Below are 26,595 nucleotides of genomic sequence, written 5' to 3'. Positions count from 1 at the left end.
TCTGGCCGACAGACTGAGCAGAGTCATGCAACCGCACGAGTGGTCGCTCCATTCCAGAGTGGTACGCAAGATCTTCCGAGAGTGGGGCACCCCCTCGGTGGACCTTTTCGCCTCTCGGACCAACCACAAGCTGCCTCTGTTCTGTTCCAGACTTCAGACACACGGCAGGCTAGCGTCGGATGCCTTTCTCCTTCATTGGGGGACCGGCCTCCTGTATGCTTATCCTCCCATACCTTTGGTGGGGAAGACTTACTGAAGCTCAAGCAAGACCGCGGCACCATGATTCTGATCGCGCCCTTTTGGCCCCGTCAGATCTGGTTCCCTCTTCTTCTGGAGTTGTCCTCCGAAGAACCGTGGAGATTGGAGTGTTTTCCGACTCTCATTTCGCAGAACGACGGAGCTTTGCTGCACCCCAACCTTCAGTCCCTGGCTCTCATGGCCTGGATGTTGAGGGCGTAGACTTCACTGCGTTGGGTCTGTCTGAGGGTGTCTACCGTGTCTTGCTTGCCTCTAGGAAGGATTCCACTAAAAAGAGTTACTTTTTCAAGTGGAGGAGGTTTGTCGTTTGGTGTGAGAGCAAGGCCCTAGAACCTCGTTCTTGCCCTGCACAGAACCTGCTTGAATACCTTCTGCACTTATCAGAGTCTGGCCTCAAGACCAACTCAGTAAGGAATCACCTTAGTGCGATTAGTGCTTACCATTATTGTGTGGAAGGTAAAGCCATCTCTGGAGAGCCTTTAGTCGTTCGATTCATGAGAGGCTTTCTTTTGTCAGAGCCCCCTATCAAGCCTCCTACAGTGTCATGGGATCTCAACGTTGTCCTCACCCAGCTGATGAAACCTCCTTTTGAGCCATTGAATACCTGCCATCTGAAGTACTTGACCTGGAAGGTCATTATCTTGGTGGCAGTTACTTCAGCTCGTAGGGTCAGTGAGCTGCAAGCCCTGGTAGCTCATGCTCCGTATACCAAATTTCATCACAACAGAGTAGTGCTCCGCACCCACCCAAAGTTCCTGCCGAAGGTGGTGTCGGAGTTCCATCTTAACCAGTCAATTGTCTTGCCAACATTCTTTCCCAGACCGCATACCCGCCCTGCTGAACGTCAGTTGCACACATTGGACTGCAAGAGAGCATTGGCCTTCTACTTGGAGCGGACACAGCCCCACAGACAGTCCGCCCAATTGTTTCTTTCGACCCTAACAGGATAGGGGTCGCTGTCGGGAAACGCACCATCTCCAATTGGCTAGCAGATTGCATTTCCTTCACTTACGCCCAGGCTGGGCTGACTCTTGAGGGTCATGTCACGGCTCACAGTGTCAGAGCCATGGCAGCGTCGGTGGCTCACTTGAAGTCAGCCACTATTGAAGAGATTTGCAAGGCTGCGACGTGGTCATCTGTCCACACATTCACATCACATTACTGCCTCCAGCAGGATACCCGACGCAACAGTCGGTTCGGGCAGTCGGTGCTGCAGAATCTGTTTGGGGTGTAAATCCAACTCCACCCTCCAGGACCCGAATTTATTCTGGTCAGGCTGCACTCTCAGTTAGTTGTTCTTCGTAGGTCAATTTCTGTTATGCCCTCGCCGTTGCGAGGTTAAATTGACCTGGGTTCTTGTTTTGAGTGAGCCTGAGAGCTAGAGATACCCCAGTCGTGAGAACAAGCAGCCTGCTTGTCCTCGGAGAAAGTGAATGATACATACCTGTAGCAGGTGTTCTCCGAGGACAGCAGGCTGATTGTTCTCACCTACCCTCCCTCCTCCCCTTTGGAGTTGCGTTTCATAATTTTTGCTTGTCATTCAACTGAGCGGGAACGGTCACGCAAGGGCGGGAAGACGGCCGCGCATGCGCGGTGGGCGTGCCCTGCGTGCGGACCGCCTGCGAAGTTTTGTTCCGGTTGGTGGGGGCTGCCGTGGACGTCAACCCAGTCGTGAGAACAATCAGCCTGCTGTCCTCGGAGAACACCTGCTACAGGTATGTATCTTTCACTTTCGGGTTCCTCTTTCCCACTTTGCCTCACTTTGCACTTTCTCACATTAAACGTCATCTGCCCTTTGGATGCTCAGTCTCCCAGTCTCATACAGTCCTCTTGTAATTTTTCACAATCCTCTTGTGATATAACAACTTTGAATAACTTTGTGCCATCAGCAAATTTAATTCTCTCTCTAGTGACTCCCATCTCTAGATCATTTATACATATGTTAAAAAGCAGCGATCCCAGCACAAACCCCTGGGGAACCCCCTCTATCTACCCTTCTCCATTGAGAATACTGACCATTTAACCCTACTCTCTGTTTTCTATCTTTTAACTAGTTTTTAATCCACAATAGAACACTACCTCCTATCCCGTGACTCTTCTGTTTCCTCTGGTGTCTTTCATGAGGTACTTTGTCAAGTACCTTTTGAAAATCCAGGTATACCATATCAACCGGCTCACCTTTATCCACGTGTTTGTTCATCCCTTCAAAGAAGTGTAGTAGATTGGCAAGACAAGATTTCTCTTCACTAAATCCATGTTGGCTTTGTCTCATTAATCCATGCTTTTGAATATGCTCTGTAATTTTTTTCTTTATAATAGTCTCTACCATTTTGCCCTGCACCGATGTTAGGTTCACCAGTCTAAAATTTCCTGAATCACCTTTGGAACCTTTTTTAAAGATTGGCATTACATTGGCCACTCTGTTACGGTATCATGCTTGACTTTAAAGATAAATTACATATTACTAACAATAGTTCTGTGAGTTCAATTTTCAGTTCTATCAGTACTCTGAGATGAATACCATCCGGGCCAGGCGATTTACTTCTTTTCAGTTTGTCAAATTGTACCATTACATCTTTCAGGTTTATAGAGATTTCATTCAGTTTCTCTGACTCTTCAGCTTTGAATACCATTTCTGGCACAGGTATCTCTCCCAAATCTTCCTCAATGAAAAATGAAGCAAAGAATTCATTTAATCTCTTCGCTGTGGCTTTCTCTCCCTGAGCGCCCCCTTTACCCTTCGGTCATCTAGGCACGGGCAAGGAATCTGTTACAATGTTCAACATATTCACATAAACAGCAAACACCCTGCCTCCATGGACATGAGGATAGAAAAATCAACTAAAAATTTAGAATGCAAGCTTTTTTTTGTCTACATTTTCCCTATCAAGCTTTTAACATTATGGAATATGTTGCCCTTTTTTCCTTAAAATAGAACCTTATTTATTTGTTTTTCCACCATATGTTAAAAACATTTCTTTTTACTGAAAAATGGTAAATTTTCTAAAAGCTATTATTTTTATTTTTTAATACTTATTGTTTGTAATTTTCTATTTTGTGTATTGAAGATTTCCAGAAATGGCTGGTCACATTTGTTATTTAAACCATTCTGGACTGAAATAATATTTGGCTGATACTGTATAGAAATACTGTATATATTTTGTGTTGTATTACATACCAGCCATTTTGGCACAGAAAGCTCAGTGTGATGCATTAGAAATTATAAGAGAAATACATATACAAATTTATACTGCATCTTGCACGGTGCAGTGTTTTCTGATGATAGTTTTGTATCTAGAATACTTCAACTGGGGCTATATCACAGCTTAACTCTATAGACACTTGGATACCATCTCAACAAGTCAGGAATATTATTTTCATGGTATTCAAAATGGATCAATGGCTATCTTACTGTTCTGAATGTAAGGGCTCATCCAACTACTATAGTAATCTGTCTGCAGGTATAACATGTCGTGCCTGAGCTGCAAATATGCAAAACAAAATTGGTTGAGACCAAATACACAGTCATTAAAAGTTGAAAGCACTTCATTTTCCAGTGGGCATCCAAGACATTGCCAAGTGACCGGAAGAGGAAAGGAATATAATCTGTGTGACAGCATATTTTTAGGGGGAAAATTATTTCCAGTTATTGGCAGCAGAAGAATGGTTCTGAGATAGCTAGCTCTTAAGTAGCACACACAGCTATCACTACACAACTCTCAGGATTAACCAAAAAATGATATTTAATATAGACTGCTAACTCTGCTGAGCTTGCACGTAAATATAGCTGGGATGCAACAAGCCAATTATGTAATAGCAGAAAAATGCTTAGGGCCCTTTAGTTAATCATGTATATGCCTACTCCACAAACCATATTATAGTTTCTAATATCAGAGAGTCCCAACCCCCCTCAGTGGTATGTTTTCTTCAAGGTCTGAATCAAGACCCTTTCCTTCTTACCTTATCACAGGAAGTTTCTCACCAGCCACAGTCATTTTGCTCCATCCGTATTATTTAAATAAATGGAGAGCAATGGCAACACACAGAGCCATGTCGGTTCGCTGTCATACGGAATTAAAATATTCTGCGCATTAGAATTATAGGTAGGGATTGCCAGGCACACATTTCTTGAGTCCCTTACAGAAAAGTGGATCAACATTTAACCCATGCAGGATATTAAGATCATGTGGATTCTGACCCCCGTATAATTAATGAAATCCTTGGCTCAGCTTAAAGGAAAATCTGTACTCCACTCTTGCATTATCTTCTCTTGTGCTGAAGTGCTTATGACTTGGAAAGGTTCGTTTTGAAGCCTGAGAGAACCCCAAAGTCTCTGAACTCTCAAAATACTCTAGATAATGATTCTCTATTAGTGTCATTAGTAAATTTTCTCAACCAAGTAGATGGATGATTTTCTGAAAACATCCACAATTCAACTGTATCGCACAGCAAGGATGTTTTCCTTATAGTGCATTTCACCTCAGACCTGAGTGGTGCAGCTCACTAATATTTCAAATCTCAATTGGCAAGTCTTACACCCCCACCTCATCAGTCGTTAGGTATAAGTAAATCTATTATTCTATCTTATTCACTTAACTGCTCACCCACATTATATCTTGAAATTCAATTTCTCTTACTACAACAGGACATGTTTATCCACTGCTACTCTAGCTGAGATTATATTTGACCATCTCTCTGACCTCATGTGCACCTTTCTTTAAATTAGTCACCTTATTTTCTAACTCCTCTTACTCTCTTACTTATCTGTATATTCCATCTTTGCTTATACCCTACTCTGTCAATTAAAATGTTCTATTATGTATTGTGTTGACATTGTAAGTAGTATACTTGTATGTACATCAACCAAAATAAAAGAGTAGAAAATCAACTCACTTAAAACAAAAAATGGGAAAACAGAGGAAAAAGATCTCAATTGACTGTGGTATTAATCAAATGACCCTATATCAGGGTATCATAATACTCAGACCACATTTCACAGTTTCTATCATCGGTCTGAAAAAATCTCCAACAAAGCACAGAAACAGTTTTATGTTAATTTTTTTATAAAATAATTTAGTTTGTAACGTGATTAACTTTGTTCAAACATGCTCTCACAAAAAAAGCTTTCAGTTGAAACATGAAAAGAAAATGTTGCTAAACAGCTGAACTTAGTTTAGGGCGGGGCGATCAGATAATCCCAACAGGGACCCCTTTCACCACTTGTCTTCCCAAGGGATTTGTAGGAACTGTGGGAACCCTGGGTTTGTGGCCCCAGTGTCCTTAGAAACCACCGGGGGGGGGGGGGGGGGGAGATAACTTGCGGGTGGGACACTCGCCCGGAGGCAAGAGAAGCCCAGTTTGGTGGGGTGGAGAGCATGCCATTATAGAGCACGTATTTAACCTGCAGGGTCACTTTACCTATTTGAGTGCTTCTTGATAACCCAATAACCAAAGGAATTATTCACCAAGCCCTGAACTAAAGATATCCAGCCCTCCTCTCTTGTGCCTCTAGCTAAAGCATATATTTCTTCATTTACCGAAACTGCTTCCAATGGATTAACCAACAGTGTGCAGACTGCCTCTAGGAATTGTCCTTTGTCCCGATGCATTTCAAGATCTGGAATAAATAAAGCCTGCTCACACTGTTAATGGATTTTCTTCATGAAAACTAATGGTCAAGGCTGAAAGATTACCTCCTTTGTACTTTTTCAATGAGGAAAGCAATTTCCATACGTTTAAAATAGCATGCCTACCCTTTACAAAGCCTACCTATACTTCATCTACCAGTTCAGGCAATAAACCCACAAGTCTGTCAGCCAGTATTTTAGCTATTTTTCTATCCATATTTTAAAAATGGGATAGGTCTTTAGGATTCTGGCATTATGGGCTCCTTGCTTTGCAGTTATATAAATTATAGCTTGGTTATTGTCTCTGGAAAACTCCCCTTGAGAAAGCACTGCCTCATAACATGCTACCAAAGGGCTACATATCTGTCTTTATTTATTTATTTATTTATTTATTTATTTATTTATTGCATTTGTATCCCACATTTTCCCACCTCTTTGCAGGCTCAATGTGGCTTACAATACATCATGGATAGTGGAAATATAGTAGAAAATAGGCTTTTAGTGTTACAGGAAATTTTTGGTAACAAGATAATCTTTAGCTTTAAGAGTTCATAAAACTCTCCACTTAGCACATCTGGGCCTGGTGCTTTATCTAATTTAAGTGCCCCCAAATATCAGACTCCTCTTTCGGAGCCCACACACTTTCCAGTGTCCCCAGAACAGAGCAAAAACACTGCTTCCATCATCTTAGCACATCACATGACCTGTCATCTTTTTTTTGTGTGTGTGTTCATCCTATATCTTTTTTGTCTCTTATGCCTCCATTGTGTATTTCAGGTATCCATTACCCTTCCAGTGAAAAGTATTTCATTATGTAGCTTTTAAATTTTATCTCCTTGTATCTTCATGTCATAACTTCTAATTATCGTGATAATATAATTGTCACAGCAAACTCAAATTAGCTCACGTTTCAAAATTGCACTCGCTGAGACCCTTTTTACCACAACTTGTAAAAAGGTTGAAAATAGGCATGACTATGCGGTAAGATTGTTTACTTCCACTAGCGCCGGAAATGCCGTGCTCTGGGGGGTGGAACTACTATCGGCGCCCGTGTTGGCTGATGGTAGCTCCAAATTGGTGCGCAGTAAGCTCCCGGTGGGCTTACCGCTTAGTAAAAGGGCTTCTAGGTGAGCTGATGTAAGTACTCCTGGATGAAGGGTTAAGCTCTTTCTGAATTACAAGGTAAATATGTAGCTAAATGCTAAACACAGAACTGCTGGAAGAACTTATACAGACTGGGGAAAAGCTATGGGAAAATTTTAGTGTGTTTGAATTTTCCTTGCTTCTAAGCCAGGGTATGTGGAGTGTAATCTCAAGCTTCCGATTTACTGCTAACATTTGCTGTAATGCTTTTATCATGCCAAAGAGTCCTTCCTTCTGGAGTTCATATAATAACATGTATAGGTAACTTTTATCAAGGTGTGCTTGAATATTCCTTTTAATGAAACCTGTAGCACCCAGGTTGTGTGGTGCTGATGGGTATGTGAGCAGAAATATTATCGAGGCCTTTCTAGTTCTGCTAGTAAAACAATTACATATTGGTACTGTCCAGTGAAATCACCTACATGTGTGACTGACATAAGAGCAACAATTACATTAAAAAAAACACACAAAAAAACTTTGGTTACTGTTATGACTGGGCATATTTAGATAACTGTTTTGTGATCCTAGTTCACTGAGGGAACAAGTCATTTTTTAGGGCTGACAGTGTCAAAGGAGATACTACTACGACTTATTTCTATAGTGCTATTTGATGTACACAATGCTGTACATTAAATGTGCAAGAGACCGTCCCTGCTCGACAGAGCTTACAATCTAATCAAGACTGACAAGGGAAATGAGAATTACTTAAGGTGGGAATGATAAAGCAGACATGGGTACTGAACAAATGAATAGGAGTTAGGAGTTAAAAGCAGCCTCAAAAAGGTGGGCTTTTAGCCTGGATTTGAGGATAGTGAATATTAATTAGATCTTCAGGGATTTTTTTTTTATTCCTCCCAATATAGACCAGCTGCTATGATTAAGGAAGAATTTTCCCCAGGCTGCTGTAAGGTTGACTGACTCCTTAATTTACATAGAGCCATGCACTTGCTGTGACCAAACAAGAAGACAAACCAAGTATTAGTAGAAGTATGAGAAATAAGCTTTATTACTCACCACGGCAAGAAGTACATTTGATTTATAGGAATATCGTCTTTACAAGTAAATAAGCATGTCTCATGGGAGAGATCCGACAGAGTGACAAGCCTGTTTCATATGTCCAAGATTCTCTCCATTTCTCTATTCTGCATGAGTTCTTAAATACTCGTCTGATAACATCAGTGCTTGTTTTGTAGAAAAAAAGGTGCCGGTACTCATTATGGGTGGGGTCACCACATATGGCTCCACCCCTATGATATAAATAATGCAAAATATCTTGGGTGACTAGTACTCTCCTGGTTTCACAAATCAAAAATTTGATTTACAAATAGAAACCCTTGGTTAATTTTTTATATTTTTTCAAATGCTCTTCAGTCTCTTCAAACTCATATTCATAATAAATATATTAATAAATACTACAGTGCTCAGTTGTGCATATTAACAATCACTCTGCTTGCTTGACTATAATATGTAATCACTTAATCATCACTGCACTGTGTATCTACCTGCCTCCAAAATCAAAGAAAAATATTTTTTTGTATCGCATATATAGCAATCAAATATTGATTTTCAAAGTACTTATCTGGAGACGGTTTCCTGGGGCACTGCTCGTGATAGCATGTTATAATCCATACACCATATCCAATCCATATGCCGGAGTGAAAAAATAAATGTGAAAGTGCACTTGTGTACTCATAAAATAGGCCTTTCCACTTCAGATTTCTCCTCAACCACTCAATTGGTCATCTTAACGATCTTCCCAACACCAGCTGTGTTTCACAACGGTATTGCTTCATCAGGGTAATTAACGTAACCTAGACGTTAAAAGCAAGTTAGAATGACTATATAGGCGTAAAAAAACAAAAAGCAGCAGTATAGTTTAGTCTCCTTAAGCAGTCAGTTAATGTCACTTATTTTCACGCCACTTGTCTCGAACTGTTTATTATACGCTTTTAGGCATACCTGAGGTGAGACATTCTCCCAGCCCACGACTCTCCTTTTTGAAAAGACGCCCACGCATGCGCTGTCTTATAATTCTAAATTTTACTAGCTCCACCTCTCCATTAGTCCTGCAACCACTCAATTTCACGATTCAATCCCCGTGGAGTGACAGTGTCCCACTGGAAAATCATCCTCTGTTCTTTGTTTCTGAGCAATCTCGCGATGTCACCACTGTCAGGATGGCTGGACATACGCTGGACATACTTAATATAGAGTAATATTAAACCAGCTTCTGACCTCTGAGAATGCCCCCCTCCCTCAGGAACCACTGAGGATGGCAAAATGGACCAAATGATGCTCAGAGGCCTGATAGCCCTTTTGTTTCTCAATTACTCCTGATTACCATACCTTTTGTCATATCTGGGAGCAGGGCTGGAGAACAAAGGAAGCCAGACATAGAGGATCCATCACTAGAGACTTCAAACAGGAGAACCTGTGAAATTGGTCACCTTTCCTGACTTCAGAGAAGGTACACTGGAGGTTGGCTGGGAAGGAAGTTTTTTGATCTCTTTCTGTTTTGGAGGTATAAAGGAGAGCACATGGTGCTCGGGGCACTTCTCTCTGTCCAGGACACTGCTCTCTGTCCGGAGCACTTCTCTCTCTGTCTCTCCCCTGCACCTACCCATCTCCAGCCACCAGAGCTCCGGCTCTGGCCCCCCCCCCCCCCCCCCTTTCTTCCCCAAAGCCTTCTCTCCCAGAGCCTTGATTAGCTTTCTTAGGCCCTTTTCTCTCTTCCTTTCTCTCTGCACACATATATACCTCTTGCAGCAAACCCCAAGGCTTCTCTCTTCCTCTGAACAAACACCCTATCCTTTCTTTCTCTCTCTAAACACACACCCAGAGACAGCCGGTATCATATACCTGTACTAAGTGCAGTGAGCCTATACATATATGCAAATATAATATACTTTATATATCCAAACTCGTGTGGATTGTGTATTCTTTGGGAACCTACTGCCTCTACGAACTCATTGCCTCTGTGAACTGGACCCCGGGACCCTCCCTAGACAACGATTGCTGACAACCACCAAAAGGTGTTCTGATTTGTGCTAGCACAGTATATTTTAGATCCTCCAATGTATGGTTCAAAGTTGCCCAATGTTGGACTAAGGGTGCCTCCCTTTTTAAAATCCTCAGATTACTGATATGTTCGGCTATACGCTGTTTTATCTTCCTAGTTGTATAGCCAATATACCATTTGCCGCAGGGGCAGACAATCCCATAGACAACCTGGGACGACTCACAGTCCGTATTAATGCGAATCTCATAATTTTGGCTAGTTACCGGATGACACACCTGACTAGACCGCAACACATATTTACAATAGACACACTGTGAGCAAGGGCTATGTCCCCTCTTCAACTGAGAAGTCATTCTTGTATCAACTGTATGTCGCCGTTGTAACAATTCCCCTGTATTTTTTGCACGAGTGCAAGCAAACATTGGAAATTCTTGAAAGTCAAGCAGGGCTAGTATTGGCCAGTGCTTCCTTACTATAGCTTTCACTTGTCCAGTGCGGAATAGAGAGTTGCACGGGGACAGAAATCTTACCCATCCCCGCCCGTCCCTGCTGGACTCTTACCCATCACCGCCCGTCCCCATTGGAATCTTACCCATCCCCACCCATCACTGTAAGAATTTAATGGTACATAAAAGAAAATTCCAGTCAGCTCCCTCAGTCTCTCTCTGGATTTGAGCCACAGCACTGTAGGCAAGGAAGGAATGGAAGCTGAAACTTGGAACACTCTGGTGTGCACATGTAAGATTTGTCTCTGATTTACTGGCGCTGCATACTGAGAGGTCACCACATGCACATGCCAGTAGGTCAGGTGACATCTGATGGTCATGCCTGTGTCAGAGCTGAGGTCTGCTCATCAGCCCGGGAGCAAAGAGGATTAATTGTAACATAGTAAGTGACAGCAAATAAAGACCTGAATGGTCCATCCAGTCTGCCCAATAGTCACACTCCTTATCAATTCATGAATAAATCAACGAGTGTGATATTATATACTTGATTATGGTCTTCCTTTTGTGTTTCTGGAACATAGACCATAGAAGTCTATCTGGCCCTATCTTTATGTTCCAACTGCTGGAGTTGTCGTTGAAGCCCACTCCAGTCTATGCGTCTTCTCATTTGTGAGACACAGATCGTAAAAATCTGTCCAGAACTGTCCTTATGTTCCTGCCACTGAAGTTGCTGTCTAAGCCCTTTCCAACTAATCCTAAACCAGACTTCCATATATTAGACACAGACCATATAAAGCTGCCCGGTATTGGCCCTAGTTAATCACAGCCAAAGTCACCATCTAAGCATTACTTCACACATCCACACACATGCAGCCATTTAAGGTTAGGTTTTTTTATAACTTCCATTTTCTAATTAGAGATCCTCTGTTAATCCCATGCCTTTTTGAATTCCATCATCATTTGTGTCTCTACCACCTCCTTAATGGAAAATTTTCCACATTTGTGCTGTTAAAGCAAGGAGGAAGAGGAGGAGACGGAGACAGCAGTCAAAGAACTTGGTACTCGGTAGATGAGAGGCTGGTGCAGGTGTAGCTTACATTTCCACGGGAACCCCGCAGAACTGCTTCCATCCCCGCGGGAACCCCACAGAACTGCTTTCGTCCCCGCGGGAACCCCACAGAACTGCTTCCGTCCCTGCGGGAATCCCGCGGGTTCCTCGGGATTCCCGCAAACCCCGTTCCCGTGCAGCTCTCTAGTGCGGAACGAATATGGCAATACACATGTGAGCCGATCTCGCTGATCCCTACATTTAGTTTTCGGTTGGAACAACCATTGTTATGTATTAGGGGCTCTTTTGTGAGCTTTTTTAATAATCTTATGCGGGTAGCCCCCTTCCTCGAAATCTGTGGTACATTTCAGAAGCTTTTATTTTAAAATCTTCATCTCTACAGCATAGCTTTCTAATTCTCAAGAACTGACCAGTGGGGATCTCAGTCTTCACTGAATATGGATGATGGCTTTTGAAATGCAACAAAGTATTGGTGTCTGTCGGTTTTCTGTAGACCGTAGTCTCAAATCTGGAATTCTCATGAGAAATTGTGATGTCCAAAAAATTTATAGATGATCCACCATCCAACATTTCAAATTTGATGTATTGATCACAGTTATTAATATATTGAAAAAATGCTGTCAATTGTGTATCATCACCAGTCCATACTATAAAGATATCATCAATGAACCGTTTCCAGATCATAATGTGTTTTTTAAACACAGACTTATACACAAAACTCTTTTCAAAATTAGCCATATAAAGGCAAGCTATTGTCGGCGCTACAGTAGCCCCCATCGCAATGCCATGTTTTTGACTATAATACTTTTCTTCAAAATGAAAAACTTTATTAGTGATCACAATTCTTGCCAATCTATTTAGCAATCTGATTTTACCATCTGACAGGTCCATCTGTTCTAAATACGATGAAATGAGTTCAATAGCTCTCTCGTGTGTGATTTTGGTATATAAAGATACCACATCCAAGGATACTAATTTCACAGTAACATCTGCTAAATCAATATCTTGAATCATTTGAATAAGATGACCTGAATCTCGCACATAGGACTCGATTTGTAAAAGGCAAGGCTGCAAATAAAAGTCCAAATATTGTGATAATGGTTCATTGAGCGAGTTCCTCCCTGATACTATAGGGTGCCCTGGGGGGTCTTGTAGCATCCACCCCTATGATAGCACGCCCCTTATAGCAGCCATGTCGCATATAAACAGACATCATTGAAAATATTATACTAGTATAGGAGAAAAAAATAACGTGATTTTTTTCATTATAAATAATTTCTGTAAGCTGTTACAGCTCCAGTATACCTAGTGCAAAATAAGACAGCAGATGTAAATTCTCAAATTAGACATATTTCAAACACTAAAATGAAAATAAAATGATTTTTTTCTACCTTTGTTGTCTGGAGACTTTGTTTTTCTGTCCATATTGGTCCCAGTCTCTGATTCTGCTGCTCTCTATCTGTTCCCTTAACTCTGTTTCCAGAGCTTCCTTTCCATTTATTTCTTTGCTTTCCTTCTTTCTTCTTCATTTCTTGCAATACATCCATAAGTAAAAGCTGGGTCCTCCTCCATGGAATTGACTGGAGGAGGTATAACGTGGATCCAGCTTTTGCCTATTTTCTCCATCCATGTGCAGTTTTTCTCCTCTTCCCTTTTCCCTCATCTCCATCCATGTGCATCTTCTTCTTTTTTCTTTCCTCCCCTCCATCCATGTCCAGCAGTGCTCCTCTCTCCTCCCCTCCATCCATGTGCAGCATTTCTCCTCTCTTCCCTCCCCTGTATCCATATAAAGCAATAATTCTCTCTCCCCTCTTCTCATCCAAGTCCAGCATTTCTCCTCTCTCTCCACCAAGCCTTCCATCCATGTCCAGCAATTCTCCTCTATCTCCTGCTCTCCTCTCCATTCTTTTCCAGCATTTCTCCTCTTCCCTGCCCTCCCATCCATGTGCATCTCCTTCCTCTCTTCCCTCCCCTCCATCCATGTCCAGCATGTCTCCTCTCTCCCCTTCCCTCCCATCCATGTCCAACGATTCTCCTCTCTTCCCTGTCCTCCCTCCCATCCATGTCCAGTGATTCTTCTCTGCCCCCTGTCCTCTCCTGCCATCCATGTCCAGCGATTCTTCTCTGCCCCCTTTCCTCCCCTGCCATCCATGTCCAGCGATTCTTCTCTGCCCCCTTTCCTCCCCTGCCATCCATGTCCAGCGATTCTTTTCTTCCTCCTGCCATCCATGTCCAGCGATTCTTCTCTGCCCCCTGTCCTCCCCTGCCATCCATGTCCAGCAATTCTCTCTTCCCTGCCCGCCCCCTCCATGTCCAGAAAATTCTCCTCTCTTCCCTGCCCTCCCATCCATGTCCAGCAATTCTCTGTTCCCTGCCCTCCCATCCATGTCCAGCAATTCTCTGTTCCCTGCACTCCCCTCCCATCCATGTCCAGCAATTCTCCTCTCTGCCCTCCCCTCCCATCCATGTCCAGCGATTCTCCTCTCTTCCCTGCCCGCTCCTCCTATCCATGTCCAGCAGTTCTCCTGCCCCTGCCCTCCCCTCCCATCGATGTCCAGCAATTCTCCTCTCTCCCCTGCTCTTCCCTCTCCTATGTCCAGCGATTCCCCTCTCCCATGTCCCACTTCCACTCCACTCTCTACTGAAGTCGCAGCGGTGAACTGGCGGGCGGCGTTAGTAAAAGCAGCAAGCAGGCAGGGTCGACTCCGTCCTTCGCTTCCCTGCCCTCTCAGCGTCCCGCCCGCCCTCGCGGAAAGGAAATGACATCAGAGGAAAGAGGGACACAGAGAGGGCAGGGAAGCAAAGGACGGAGTCGAGCCTGCCTGCTTGCTGCTTTTACTAGCGCCACCCGCCAGTTCACCGCTGCGATTTTGGTAAATACTGGCGGAAATCTCGGGCCCTTGCTGATTTCCTACACTTTAAGTTCATGCTGACCTCCTTCCAATCTGTTCTTTTACGCGCCAAACAAGATTATTATATCCAACTGACCAACTCTCTTGGCTCTAACCCTCGACTTCTCTTCACCACATTGAACTCTCTCCTCAAGGTGCCCCCTCCCCCAACTCCCCCTTCATTATCTCCTCAGACCCTTGCTGAATTCTTTCACGACAAGGTTCAAAAGATAAACCTTGAATTCTCTACCTCGCCACCTCTCCCTCCACTAGTCCGTTCCCCTCTCTCTCCTTCCCCTCATTCTTTTTCCTCCTTTCCTGAAGTTACTATAGAGGAAACTACACTTCTCCTTTCTTCCTCAAAATGTACCACCTGTTCCTCTGATCCCATTCCCACCCACCTTCTTAATGCCATCTTACCTGCTCTTATTCCTTTTATCTGTCACATTCTCAACCTCTCACTTTCCACTGCAACTGTCCCTACTGCCTTTAAACATGCTGTGGTCACACCTCTCCTTAAGAAGCCTTCACTCGACCCTACTTGTCCCTCTAATTACCGACACATCTCCCTCCTCCCTTTTCTCTCCAAATTACTTGAGCGTGCTGTTCACCGCCGCTGCCTTGATTTTCTCTCCTCACATGCTATTCTTGACCCACTACAATCTGGTTTTTGCCCTCTCCACTCAACCGAAACTGCTCTTACTAAAGTCTCCAATGACCTATTACTGGCTAAATCCAGAGGTCTCTATTCCATCCTCATTCTTCTTGATCTTTCCGCTGCTTTTGACACTGTCGATCACAGCATACTCCTCGATACTCTGTCCTCACTTGGATTCCAGGGCTCTGTCCTTTCCTGGTTCTCTTCCTACCTCTCCCTCCGCACCTTTAGTGTTCACTCTGGTGGATCCTCTTCTACTTCTATCCCTCTGCCTGTCGGCGTACCTCAGGGTTCTGTTCTTGGTCCCCTCCTCTTTTCTATCTACACTTCTTCCCTTGGTTCATTAATCTCATCCCATGGCTTTTCCTACCATCTCTATGCTGATGACTCCCAAATCTACCTTTCTACCCCTGATATCTCACCTTGCATTCAAACCAAAGTTTCAGCGTGCTTGTCTGACATTGCTATCTGGATGTCTCAACGCCACCTGAAATTAAACATGACCAAAACCGAACTTCTCATTTTTCCCCCCAAACCCACCTCCCCACTCCCCCCGTTTTCTATTTCTGTTGATGGCTCTCTCATTCTCCCTGTCTCCTTGGCTCGAAACCTTGGGGTCATCTTTGACTCTTCTCTCTCCTTCTCTGCTCACATCCAGCAGACTGCCAAGACCTGTCGTTTCTTTCTTTACAACATCCGTAAAATCCGCCCCTTTCTTTCCGAGCACTCTACCAAAACCCTCATCCACACCCTTGTCACCTCTCGTTTAGACTACTGCAATCTGCTTCTTGCTGGCCTCCCACTTAGTCACCTCTCCCCTCTCCAATCGGTTCAAAACTCTGCTGCCCGTCTCGTCTTCCGCCAGGGTCGCTTTACTCATACTACCCCTCTCCTCAAGTCGCTTCACTGGCTCCCTATCCGTTTTCGCATCCTGTTCAAACTTCTTCTACTAACCTATAAATGTACTCACTCTGCTGCTCCCCAGTATCTCTCCACACTCGTCCTTCCCTACACCCCTTCCCGTGCACTCCGCTCCATGGATAAATTCTTCTTATCTGTTCCCTTCTCCGCTACTGCCAACTCCAGACTTCTGTCTCGCTGCACCCTACGCCTGGAATAAACTTCCTGAGCCCCTACGTCTTGCCCCTTCCTTGGCCACCTTTAAATCTAGACTGAAAGCCCACCTCTTTAACATTGTTTTTGACTCGTAACCACTTGTAACCACCCGCCTCCACCTACTCTCCTCCTTCCTGTATACAATAATTGATTTGATTTGCTTACTTTAGTTTTTGTCTATTAGATTGTAAGCTCTTTGAGTAGGGACTGTCTTTCTTCTATGTTTGTGCAGCGCTGCATATGCCTTGTAGCGCTATAGAAATGCTAAATAGTATTAGTAGTAGTACTTAAAGGGGGCAGAACGGAACGTCGGGGAGGGTGCCGGACCTCAAAAAAAAAAAAAGGTGCTGGTACAAAAAAAACACTGGATAACATGATTATCAATTAGTCTTAATTATAACAAATACAGCTGCATTTCTTTAGTTTTGACCATTATTGCGTGTCTGACCACAAGTTTCACCTCGCTCCTTTAGAGTTCTGCATTTCTCCGCACCTGGCCTTCTGACGTCCATCATTTACGTATATCTAACCACAACTTCTCATTCTGGCCTGTCCACCTGGTATTGCACCTCTTTTGCCAGTTCTTTCATCATTGCCTTGTTTCAGTTATTGTCTCAAACTGTCAGAAACCAGTTATTGCAATCTGTTTGCAATCTTTGAGTCAGACAGGCTTTTTGGATTTTTATCCAGGCCTAGTTATCAGTTATAGGCCTTCTTGACCTGTTTTTACCCAAAGGCAAGCAGCATCAATTTTAGCCAGAGCCGAAGTTTGCCGTACTGACTCAGGAAATCTATTCCAGGCTTATGGTGCAGCAAGATAAAAGAAACTGAGTCTGCAGTTGGCAATAGAGGAGATTTATCCAACGAATGGAGTTCCTGTGGAGGAGTGTAGGGAGAGAGAAGAGTGAAGAGCTACTGAGGAGCTGCAGAGTGAATGTACTTGTAAATCAGTAAGAGGAGTTCGAACTGTATTGCAGAAACGGGTAGGGAGCCAATGAAATGAGATGGATAATATGAGCATAGTTACATTGGCGGGAATATAAGTCATGCAGCAGAATAAAGGAGAGAGAGATGGCTTAATGGGAGATCTGTGAGATTCTGGAAAAAAATGTTTGTTTTCATAATGGCAATTCTGCATATAGGGGATATGTACTACTCTGTGGACCAATCCAATAAAAAGAACCAGTCCACTCCCACAGATAAACCAGCACAAAACAAAGTGTGGGAATGACCACAAAAAAAGCATATGAACCAAAATAAAAAAAACAGCCTTTATTCAAAATCATGGTGAACAAGTGCAGGCAAAAATCCTGTGGACCAAAATATACATATATTCAGTTTTAGTGGTACAATAATTAAGTGAAGTTGAATTAATGTATATTCTCCGAGGACAAGCAGGCTGCTTGTTCTCACTGATGGGTGACGTCCTCGGCAGCCCCTCCAATCGGAATCTTCCTAGCAAAGCCCTTTGCTAGCTCTCGCGCGCCCGCGCGGCCGTCTTCCCGCCCGAAACCGGCTCGAGCCGGCCAGTCTTCTTTCGTCCGCACTCGGTACGGCTGTGCTTTTTGTCGTGTCGAGCCCCGGAGAGTCGACCTCGCGCGTCCGTTTTATATTGACGTGTTTTTTCTTCGAAAAAGTTCTGTAAATTTGTCGGGAACTGCTCCGAAAACCCCCTTGGGGTTTGTTTTCCCCTTCCCGTATTTCCAGTTTTTGCCCCGGTAAGTTTTCTTTCGTCGTCGGGGTAGGCCTCTTTTCGGCCTCGGTCGAGAATTTTTCTCCCTTAAAGTTTTGGTGCTCCAAATTCGTCATTTCGGATTTTGACTTCGCCGGCGTGATTTTTCCGACCATGACATCGAAGCCTTCCAGCGGCTTCAAGAAGTGCACCCAGTGCGCCCGGGTAATCTCGCTCACTGATAGGCACTCTTCGTGTCTTCAGTGTCTGGGGGCCGAGCACTGTCCCCAGAACTGTAGTCTGTGTTCCCTGTTACAAAGGCGGACTCAAGTAGCGAGATTGGCCCAGTGGAACGTTTTGTTCTCGGGCTCTTCGTCGGCATCGGCACCGGGGTCATCGTGTGCATCGACGTCATCAGCGTCCAGACCTTCATCCTTGGCTGCCAGTGCATCGAGTGCATCGAGGCATCGGCCCTCTGCATCGGCGCCGAGACATCGGATAGCTGCATCGACGTCGGTGGTACCGGGACCTCGTCTCCTGATGTCGTCGGACGGTGGTGCATCGAGTGGAGTGCAGGTGAGGGCTGTCCATTCCCCTGCTGGTGGCGGTGAGCCCTCGGGTGGGTCTCCTCCTACCCTGAGGGCTCCTGCGGTGCAGCCCCCCCGAGATCGACCCTCTTCGGTCTCGGCCCCGAGGAAGCGACGGATGGATTCTACGTCCTCGTCGGTGCCGGGGAGCTCCGGTGACATGCTTCGGAAGAAATCGAAGAAGCATCGACACCGGTCCCCTCCCCACGTCGGCACCGAGAGCTCTGGGTCGCCGAGGGAGTCGGCACCCAGCAGGCATCGGCACCGAGAGGACCGCTCACCCTCTGTTCAGGAGGTGTCGATGCGCTCCACTCTGGACAGCCCGGAACAGCCTCCACGCCCGGAACAGGTTCTGACGTCGACGCCTGCATCGACCTCCATGCCTTTCTCTGCAGCCGCTCTGAACGAGAGCCTCCGGGCCGTTCTCCCAGAGATTCTGGGAGAGCTGTTGCGCCCTACCCCTCCAGTACCGGCGGTGCTTGCGCCTCCGGTACCGTCGAGCGTGGCGCCGGCTGGCCCATCGCCCGGGGTGAGGTCCCCGACGTCGGTACCGCGTGCGGTGCCGACTGCGGCCACCTCCCAGGAGGGCTCCCCGACTACGTCGGCAGAGGGAGCTTCGCCGATGCGGGCGAGGGAGTCTACCTCTCGACGCCCCCATCGTGGACGTGGCTCCACGGAGTCGAGCCGGGCGCGGTTGCAGACGCAGGTCCGTGAACTTGTGTCTGACACCGAGGGTGAGGCCTCGTGGGAAGAAGAAGAAGATCCCAGATATTTCTCGGACGAGGAGTCTGACGGTCTTCCTTCTGATCCCACTCCCTCTCCTGAAAGACAGCTTTCTCCTCCCGAGAGTCTGTCTTTTGCTTCCTTTGTCCGGGAGATGTCTACGGCCATCCCCTTCCCGGTGGTTGTGGAGGACGAGCCCAGGGCTGAAATGTTTGAGCTCCTGTACTATCCTTCTCCACCTAAGGAAGCGTCCACTGTTCCCTTGCACCATGTCCTGAAAAAGACATTGCTTGCGAACTGGACCAAGCCACTAAGTAATCCCCACATCCCCAAGAAGATCGAGTCCCAGTACCGGATCCATGGGGACCCAGAGCTGATGCGCACCCAGTTGCCTCACGACTCTGGAGTTGTGGATCTGGCCCTAAAGAAGGCTAAGAGTTCTAGGGAGCATGCTTTGGCGGCCCCGGGCAAAGACTCTAGAACCTTAGACTCCTTTGGGAGGAAGGCCTACCATTCCTCTATGCTCGTGGCCAAGATCCAGTCTTACCAGCTCTACACGAGCATACACATGCGGAATAATGTGCGGCAGTTGGCGGGCTTGGTTGATGCTCTTCCCCCTGAGCAAGCCAAGCCTTTTCAGGAGGTGGTCAGGCAGCTGAAGGCGTGCAGAAAATTCCTGGCCAGAGGAGTGTATGACACTTTTGATGTTGCGTCCAGGGCCGCTGCTCAAGGTGTGGTGATGCGCAGGCTCTCATGGCTGCGTGCCGCCGACCTGGAGAATAGACTCCAGCAGCGGATTGCGGACTCGCCTTGCCGTGCGGACAATATTTTTGGAGAGAAAGTCGAACAGGTGGTAGAGTCTCTCCACCAGCGGGACACCGCATTCGACAAGTTCTCCCGCCGGCAGCCTTCAGCTTCTACCTCTACAGGTAGACGATTTTTCGGGGGAAGGAAGACTGTTACCTATACTTCTGGTAAGCGTAGGTACAATCCTCCTTCCCGACAGCCTGCGGCCCAGGCTAAGCCCCAGCGCGCTCGCTCTCGTCAGCAGCGTGCGCCTCAGCAAGGCCCCGCGGCTCCCCAGCAAAAGCAAGGGGCGAGCTTTTGACTGGCTCCAGCAGAGCATAGCCGACATCCAAGTGTCAGTGCCGGGCGACCTGCCAGTCGGAGGGAGGTTGAAAGCTTTTCACCAAAGGTGGCCTCTCATAACCTCCGATCAGTGGGTTCTCCAAATAGTCCGGCAAGGATACACCCTCAATTTGGCCTCCAAACCTCCAAATTGTCCACCGGGAGCTCAGTCTTACAGCTTCCAGCACAAGCAGGTACTTGCAGAGGAACTCTCCGCCCTTCTCAGCGCCAATGTGGTCGAGCCCGTGCCATCCGGGCAAGAAGGGCTGGGATTCTATTCCAGGTACTTCCTTGTGGAAAAGAAAACAGGGGGGATGCGTCCCATCCTAGACCTAAGGGCCCTGAACAAATATCTCGTAAAAGAAAAGTTCAGGATGCTTTCCCTGGGCACCCTTCTCCCTATGATTCAGCAAAACGATTGGCTATGCTCTCTGGACTTGAAGGATGCCTACACACACATCCCGATACTGCCAGCTCACAGACAGTATCTGCGATTTCAGTTGGGCACACACCACTTCCAGTACTGTGTGCTACCCTTTGGGCTCGCCTCTGTGCCCAGGGTGTTCACAAAGTGCCTAGCTGTGGTAGCAGCGGCACTTCGCAGGCTGGGGGTGCACGTGTTCCCATATCTCGACGATTGGCTGGTGAAGAACACATCCGAGGCAGGAGCCCTGCAGTCCATGCAGATGACTATTCGCCTCCTGGAGTTACTGGGGTTTGTGATAAATTACCCAAAGTCCCATCTTCTACCAGCGCTGGATTCTCGGACGGCTCGTGCCTATCTCCCAGAGACGAGAGCCAACACCTTGTTGTCCCTCGTCTCGCGGGTGCGAGCGTCCCAGCAGATCACAGCTCGGCAGATGTTGAGATTGCTGGGCCACATGGCCTCCACAGTTCATGTGACTCCCATGGCCCGTCTTCACATGAGATCTGCTCAATGGACCCTAGCCTCCCAGTGGTATCAGGCCGCTGGGGGTCTAGAAGACGTGATCCACCTGTCCACGAGTTTTCTCAAATCCCTGCATTGGTGGACGATTTGGTCCAACTTGACTCTGGGACGTCCTTTCCAAATTCCTCAGCCACAAAAAGTGCTGACAACGGATGCGTCTCTCCTGGGATGGGGAGCTCATGTCGATGGGCTTCACACCCAAGGAAGCTGGTCCCTCCAGGAACGCGATCTACAGATCAATTTCCTGGAGTTGCGAGCGATCTGGAACGCTCTGAAGGCTTTCAGAGATCGGCTGTCCCACCAAATTATCCAAATTCAGACAGACAACCAGGTTGCCATGTACTATGTCAACAAGCAGGGGGGCACCGGATCTCGCCCCCTGTGTCAGGAAGCCGTCAGCATGTGGCTCTGGGCTCGCCGTCTCGGCATGGTGCTCCAAGCCACATATCTGGCAGGCGTAAACAACAGTCTGGCCGACAGACTGAGCAGGATTATGCAACCTCACGAGTGGTCGCTCAACTCCAGAGTGGTGCGCCAGATCTTCCAAGCGTGGGGCACCCCCTTGGTGGATCTCTTCGCATCTCGAGTGAACCACAAAGTCCCTCAGTTCTGTTCCAGGCTTCAGGCCCCCGGCAGACTGGCATCGGATGCCTTCCTCCTGGATTGGGGGGAGGGCCTGCTGTATGCTTATCCTCCCATTCCTCTGGTGGGGAAGACTTTGTTGAAACACAAGCAAGACCGAGGCACCATGATTCTGATTGCTCCTTTTTGGCCGCGTCAGATCTGTTTCCCTCTTCTTCTGGAGTTGTCCTCCGAAGAACCGTGGAGATTGGAGTGTTTTCCGACCCTCATCACACAGGACGAAGGGGCGCTTCTGCATCCCAACCTCCGGTCCCTGGCTCTCACGGCCTGGATGTTGAGAGCGTAGACTTTGCCTCTTTGGGTCTGTCAGAGGGTGTCTCCCGCATCTTGCTTGCTTCCAGGAAAGAGTCCACTAAGAGGAGTTACTTCTTTCAGTGGAGGAGGTTTGCCGTCTGTTGTGACAGCAAGGCCCTAGATCCTCACTCTTGTCCTACACAGACCCTGCTTGAATACCTTCTGCACTTGTCTGAGTCTGGTCTCAAGACCAACTCTGTAAGGGTTCACCTTAGTGCGATTAGTGCATACCATTACCCTGTGGAAGGTAAGCCGATCTCAGGACAGCCTTTAGTTGTTCGCTTCATGAGAGGTTTGCTTTTGTCAAAGCCCCCTGTCAAGCCTCCTACAGTGTCATGGGATCTCAATGTCGTTCTCACCCAGCTGATGAAACCTCCTTTTGAGCCACTGAATTCCTGCCATCTGAAGTACTTGACCTGGAAGGTCATTTTCTTGGTGGCAGTTACTTCAGCTCGTAGAGTCAGTGAGCTTCAGGCCCTGGTAGCCCAGGCCCCTTATACCAAATTTCATCATAACAGAGTAGTCCTCCGCACTCACCCTAAGTTCTTGCCAAAGGTTGTGTCGGAGTTCCATCTGAACCAGTCAATTGTCTTGCCAACATTCTTTCCCCGTCCTCATTCCTGCCCTGCTGAGCGTCAGCTGCACACATTGGACTGCAAGAGAGCATTGGCCTTCTATCTGGAGCGGACACAGCCCAACAGACAGTCCGCCCAATTGTTTGTTTCTTTTGATCCCAACAAGAGGGGAGTGGCTGTAGGGAAACGCACCATATCCAATTGGCTAGCAGATTGCATTTCCTTCACTTACGCCCAGGCGGGGCTGGCTCTTGAGGGTCATGTCACGGCTCATAATGTTAGAGCCATGGCAGCGTCGGTAGCCCACTTGAAGTCAGCCACCATGGAGGAAATTTGCAAAGCTGCGACGTGGTCATCTGTCCACACATTCACATCTCATTACTGCCTGCAGCAGGATACCTGACGCGACAGTCGGTTCGGGCAGTCAGTTCTTCAGAACCTGTTTGGGCTTTAGGATCCAACTCCACCCCCCGAGGGCCCTGTTTGTTCTGTTCCAGGCTGCACTCTCAGTTAGTTGGTAAATTTTTTAGGTCAATCTCAGTTATGTCCTCGCCGTTGCGAGGCCCAATTGACCATGGTTGTTGTTTTGAGTGAGCCTGGGGGCTAGGGATACCCCATCAGTGAGAACAAGCAGCCTGCTTGTCCTCGGAGAAAGCGAATGCTACATACCTGTAGAAGGTATTCTCCGAGGACAGCAGGCTGATTGTTCTCACAACCCGCCCGCCTCCCCTTTTGGAGTTGTGTCTTCCCTTAAAGTGTATTGTCTTGCTACATACTGGACTGGCCGGCTCGAGCCGGTTTCGGGCGGGAAGACGGCCGCGCATGCGCGCGAGAGCTAGCAAAGGGCTTTGCTAGGAAGATTCCGATTGGAGGGGCTGCCGAGGACGTCACCCATCAGTGAGAACAATCAGCCTGCTGTCCTCGGAGAATACCTTCTACAGGTATGTAGCATTCGCTTTATAGCTTCCAAGTTAAGTTCCAGGAGGGAGATTTGTGACAACCTCATCCTGATGTATTGTGGGGCCTGCAGCGCTACAAATACCATGCTACTTTGAGATGCGAGTTCAAAACTAAGACTGGCAGCCTGATATTGTCAGTTTTCAGCAACACGGGAATTGTATAAAGTTAAATTGATATTTTATCCATTTAACTTAGGATCACTGAAAATCCACACTATCTGTCAAATTAGGGTTGCTGAATTAACTTATCCGTTTAAAATTATACATTCTATTTAAAGTATTACCTGCTATTTTTGTGGTCTTACTTGGATAAATAAGTTATCCAGTGAGCAACTGACTGCCTACTAGGGACAGAGAAAGTACCAGTATATAATGTGTACAGCACTGCGAAGTTTAGTAGCGCTATAGAAATGATTGGTAGTAGTAGTATTTCTGCTCAGTAAATAATTTTTAGCCCTGTCCCCTCCAGTCAAAAGAGAGATCTGTTTAGTAAATGGCCAAAGTTAACATTTTTTAATTGGCAGATTTTTTTGAGGGGGGGGGGAGCACTTTTGTTTTTGACATCACTGCATATTGCATATGTTTTCTGAATATCAGCCACGTTACATTTCTTATATAGATTTTGTTCAGAAAAATATGTTTGTAGAAGTTGTTTCCATCTTAGTCAAAATACAATAAAAGCACAAAAAGCTGTTCAGATACAAAAGCTAAAAAATCAAGTGGGAGGTAATGTTTTAAGTGTAGTTTCCAAAGAAAAAATTATTTGAGATTGCTGTTTTTCTGTGTATTTCCCAAGTAACTTTGTTTTTGGTGCCTTGCATCCGATCAATTTTCAGAACACGTAATGACTCTGGCAGGCAATTTTTTTGTTGTTTTGTGACCTATGTGTAAATTCAAACTTTGAGAGGATCCTGAAAAATAGACTTTATAGTTTTGGGTGTAACATCTTATATCATGTTTCATGAGTTTGTGATTTGGTGTAGCTCTTAAACTATTGGAGTGGAGAAGTAGCCTAGTGGTTAAAGCACCAGTCTTGGCATCCATAGGTGCCTGGTTCAAGTCCCACTGCTGTTCCTTGTGATGTTGGGCAAGTCAGTTAACCCATTAGTGCCCAACGTTCCCATATGGGATTTTATTGTGGGAACATTGTGAGCCACCAGGGAAGGGAAATACTCACTGAATCTGAATGTAACTCACTTCAAGCTACTACTGAAAAAGGTGTGAGCAAAATAAAAATAAATAAATCCAAATAAATAAATAAACGTATCTTTAAATAATTTTTGTTTTCATTTGCAGTCTTCTTAATCTTTGTTCCTTGAAAAACCAAGATCACTTGCTAAAGTTGACTGTTTCCAGTTTGGACTACAGTAGAGATGGATTAGCCAGAGTTATCTTATCCAAAATCCTCACTGCAGCTACTGATGTAAGTATTATAAAGTAATATGTATTCTCTTTATAAAATAGCAGTTTGTCATTAACTCTTCTATTTTAAAGTTTAAGTTTTATTGATGGAACAAGATAAATCTGCTTGACATGTGTTAGGGGTTGTCTGTCAATGCATTTGTTAAGGTAACGAGCTGAAACCACCTTTCCCCTATAAATAAAGGAGCACAATAGTTGAGGTGACCAGTGATCTGAGCTCTTTGTTTCAGAGACAAAACCGAGAGCAAACATATTCTGTTAATGCAGACACTTTTACTAGGAAGGAAGTACTTTGTTTTTCTTCCTTGTTTATTGTATTGTATTTTTCATTAAAATAATAGAACGTTTTGTTTATAAAACTGATACTTGGTTCTGTATTTATATTAGTAAGGATCAGCTATTTTCTTAGTTTAATCATTTGGGGGGGGTTTTGTAGCTAGTCATAGATACCAAATAAAATGTCTTTATTTCTAAGCTTGTTTTTAGTCATTAAAGCAATGGTGATTGCCACTTGGGTTTACCCAGATACACAAGGAGCTCAGGGAATAGTTAAATACAGAATAACTTAATGTAACATGCTTCTCTGAAGTCAAATTAAACTTCTGCCTCTATTTCTAGATCTGTTATTTAACTGTTTATTCAGTGCTACATTATTTTCTCACTTTTGTGCTGGTATTTGATGCTATCATAACTCCTGTAAACCACATAGAACTAGATTTGATATCTGGATATTTGTGGGATATAAACCCAATCAAATGAAAATAATGAAATTGGCCATCACATACACTGTGGTCTTGGCTATTCAGTGCTGATAGATGTTCTCCAGAGCTTTCCAGGAGTTCCATGTGCAGTAGTTCCCACAGTACGCAGAGTATCTCGGTTCAATAAGGGAGCATGTTTTTCAATGTTGTATTCCCCTACTTTCAAATTTTTGCAGCCGTGATTTGCTTTTTACGTTATTTTTTTTCCCCTAGAATTAGTGTGCCATGGTATTCTTGACCCCTTCAGTTCATCTAGTCATTTTGCCAAGCTTTCTTATTTTTCTGGGTAGGTTGGACAGCAAACAGAGGGAATGTAAGCAACACTGTCAAAAAGGAACAGAGAAGTGAAGCTGGTCTCAAGAAATAACTACTACTACTTGACATTTCTAAAGTGCTACTAGGGTTACGCAGCGCTGTACAATTTAAGATAGGACAGTCCCTGCTCAAAGGAGCTTACAATCTAAAGGAGTAGTCCATTGATGAAGTTTAACAAATTTTGGGCCCTGTTTACTTAGGTGTGCTAGTGTTTTTAGTGCGTGCACAAAATTAGTGCGTGCTAACTGTGTAGGCACCCATAGTAATATTGTGGGTTGCCTACACAGTGTGTGGTAATGGTTAGCGCGCGCTAAAAGCACTAATGTGCCTCTAGCACGACT

The 26,595-nt window shown here is 45.5% G+C and overlaps 1 protein-coding gene across 1 annotated transcript in view; it reads left to right on the top strand.

Moving 5' to 3' along the window:
- RICTOR (RPTOR independent companion of MTOR complex 2) overlaps window positions 1–26,595 on the top strand; it is a 468,276-nt gene that overhangs the window by 255,267 nt on the left and 186,414 nt on the right. The window contains exon 22 of the mRNA XM_030193057.1: window positions 25,053–25,179. Within this exon, the coding sequence (XP_030048917.1) occupies window positions 25,053–25,179 (127 nt within the window). The remainder of the gene's footprint in view (window positions 1–25,052; window positions 25,180–26,595) is intronic.

This window comes from Microcaecilia unicolor, chromosome 2, assembly GCF_901765095.1.
Source record: "Microcaecilia unicolor chromosome 2, aMicUni1.1, whole genome shotgun sequence".
Classification (NCBI taxonomy): Eukaryota; Metazoa; Chordata; class Amphibia; order Gymnophiona; family Siphonopidae; genus Microcaecilia; species Microcaecilia unicolor.
The sequence above is the reverse complement of the archived record's forward strand: the minus strand, read 5'-3'. Positions and strand labels throughout refer to the sequence as shown.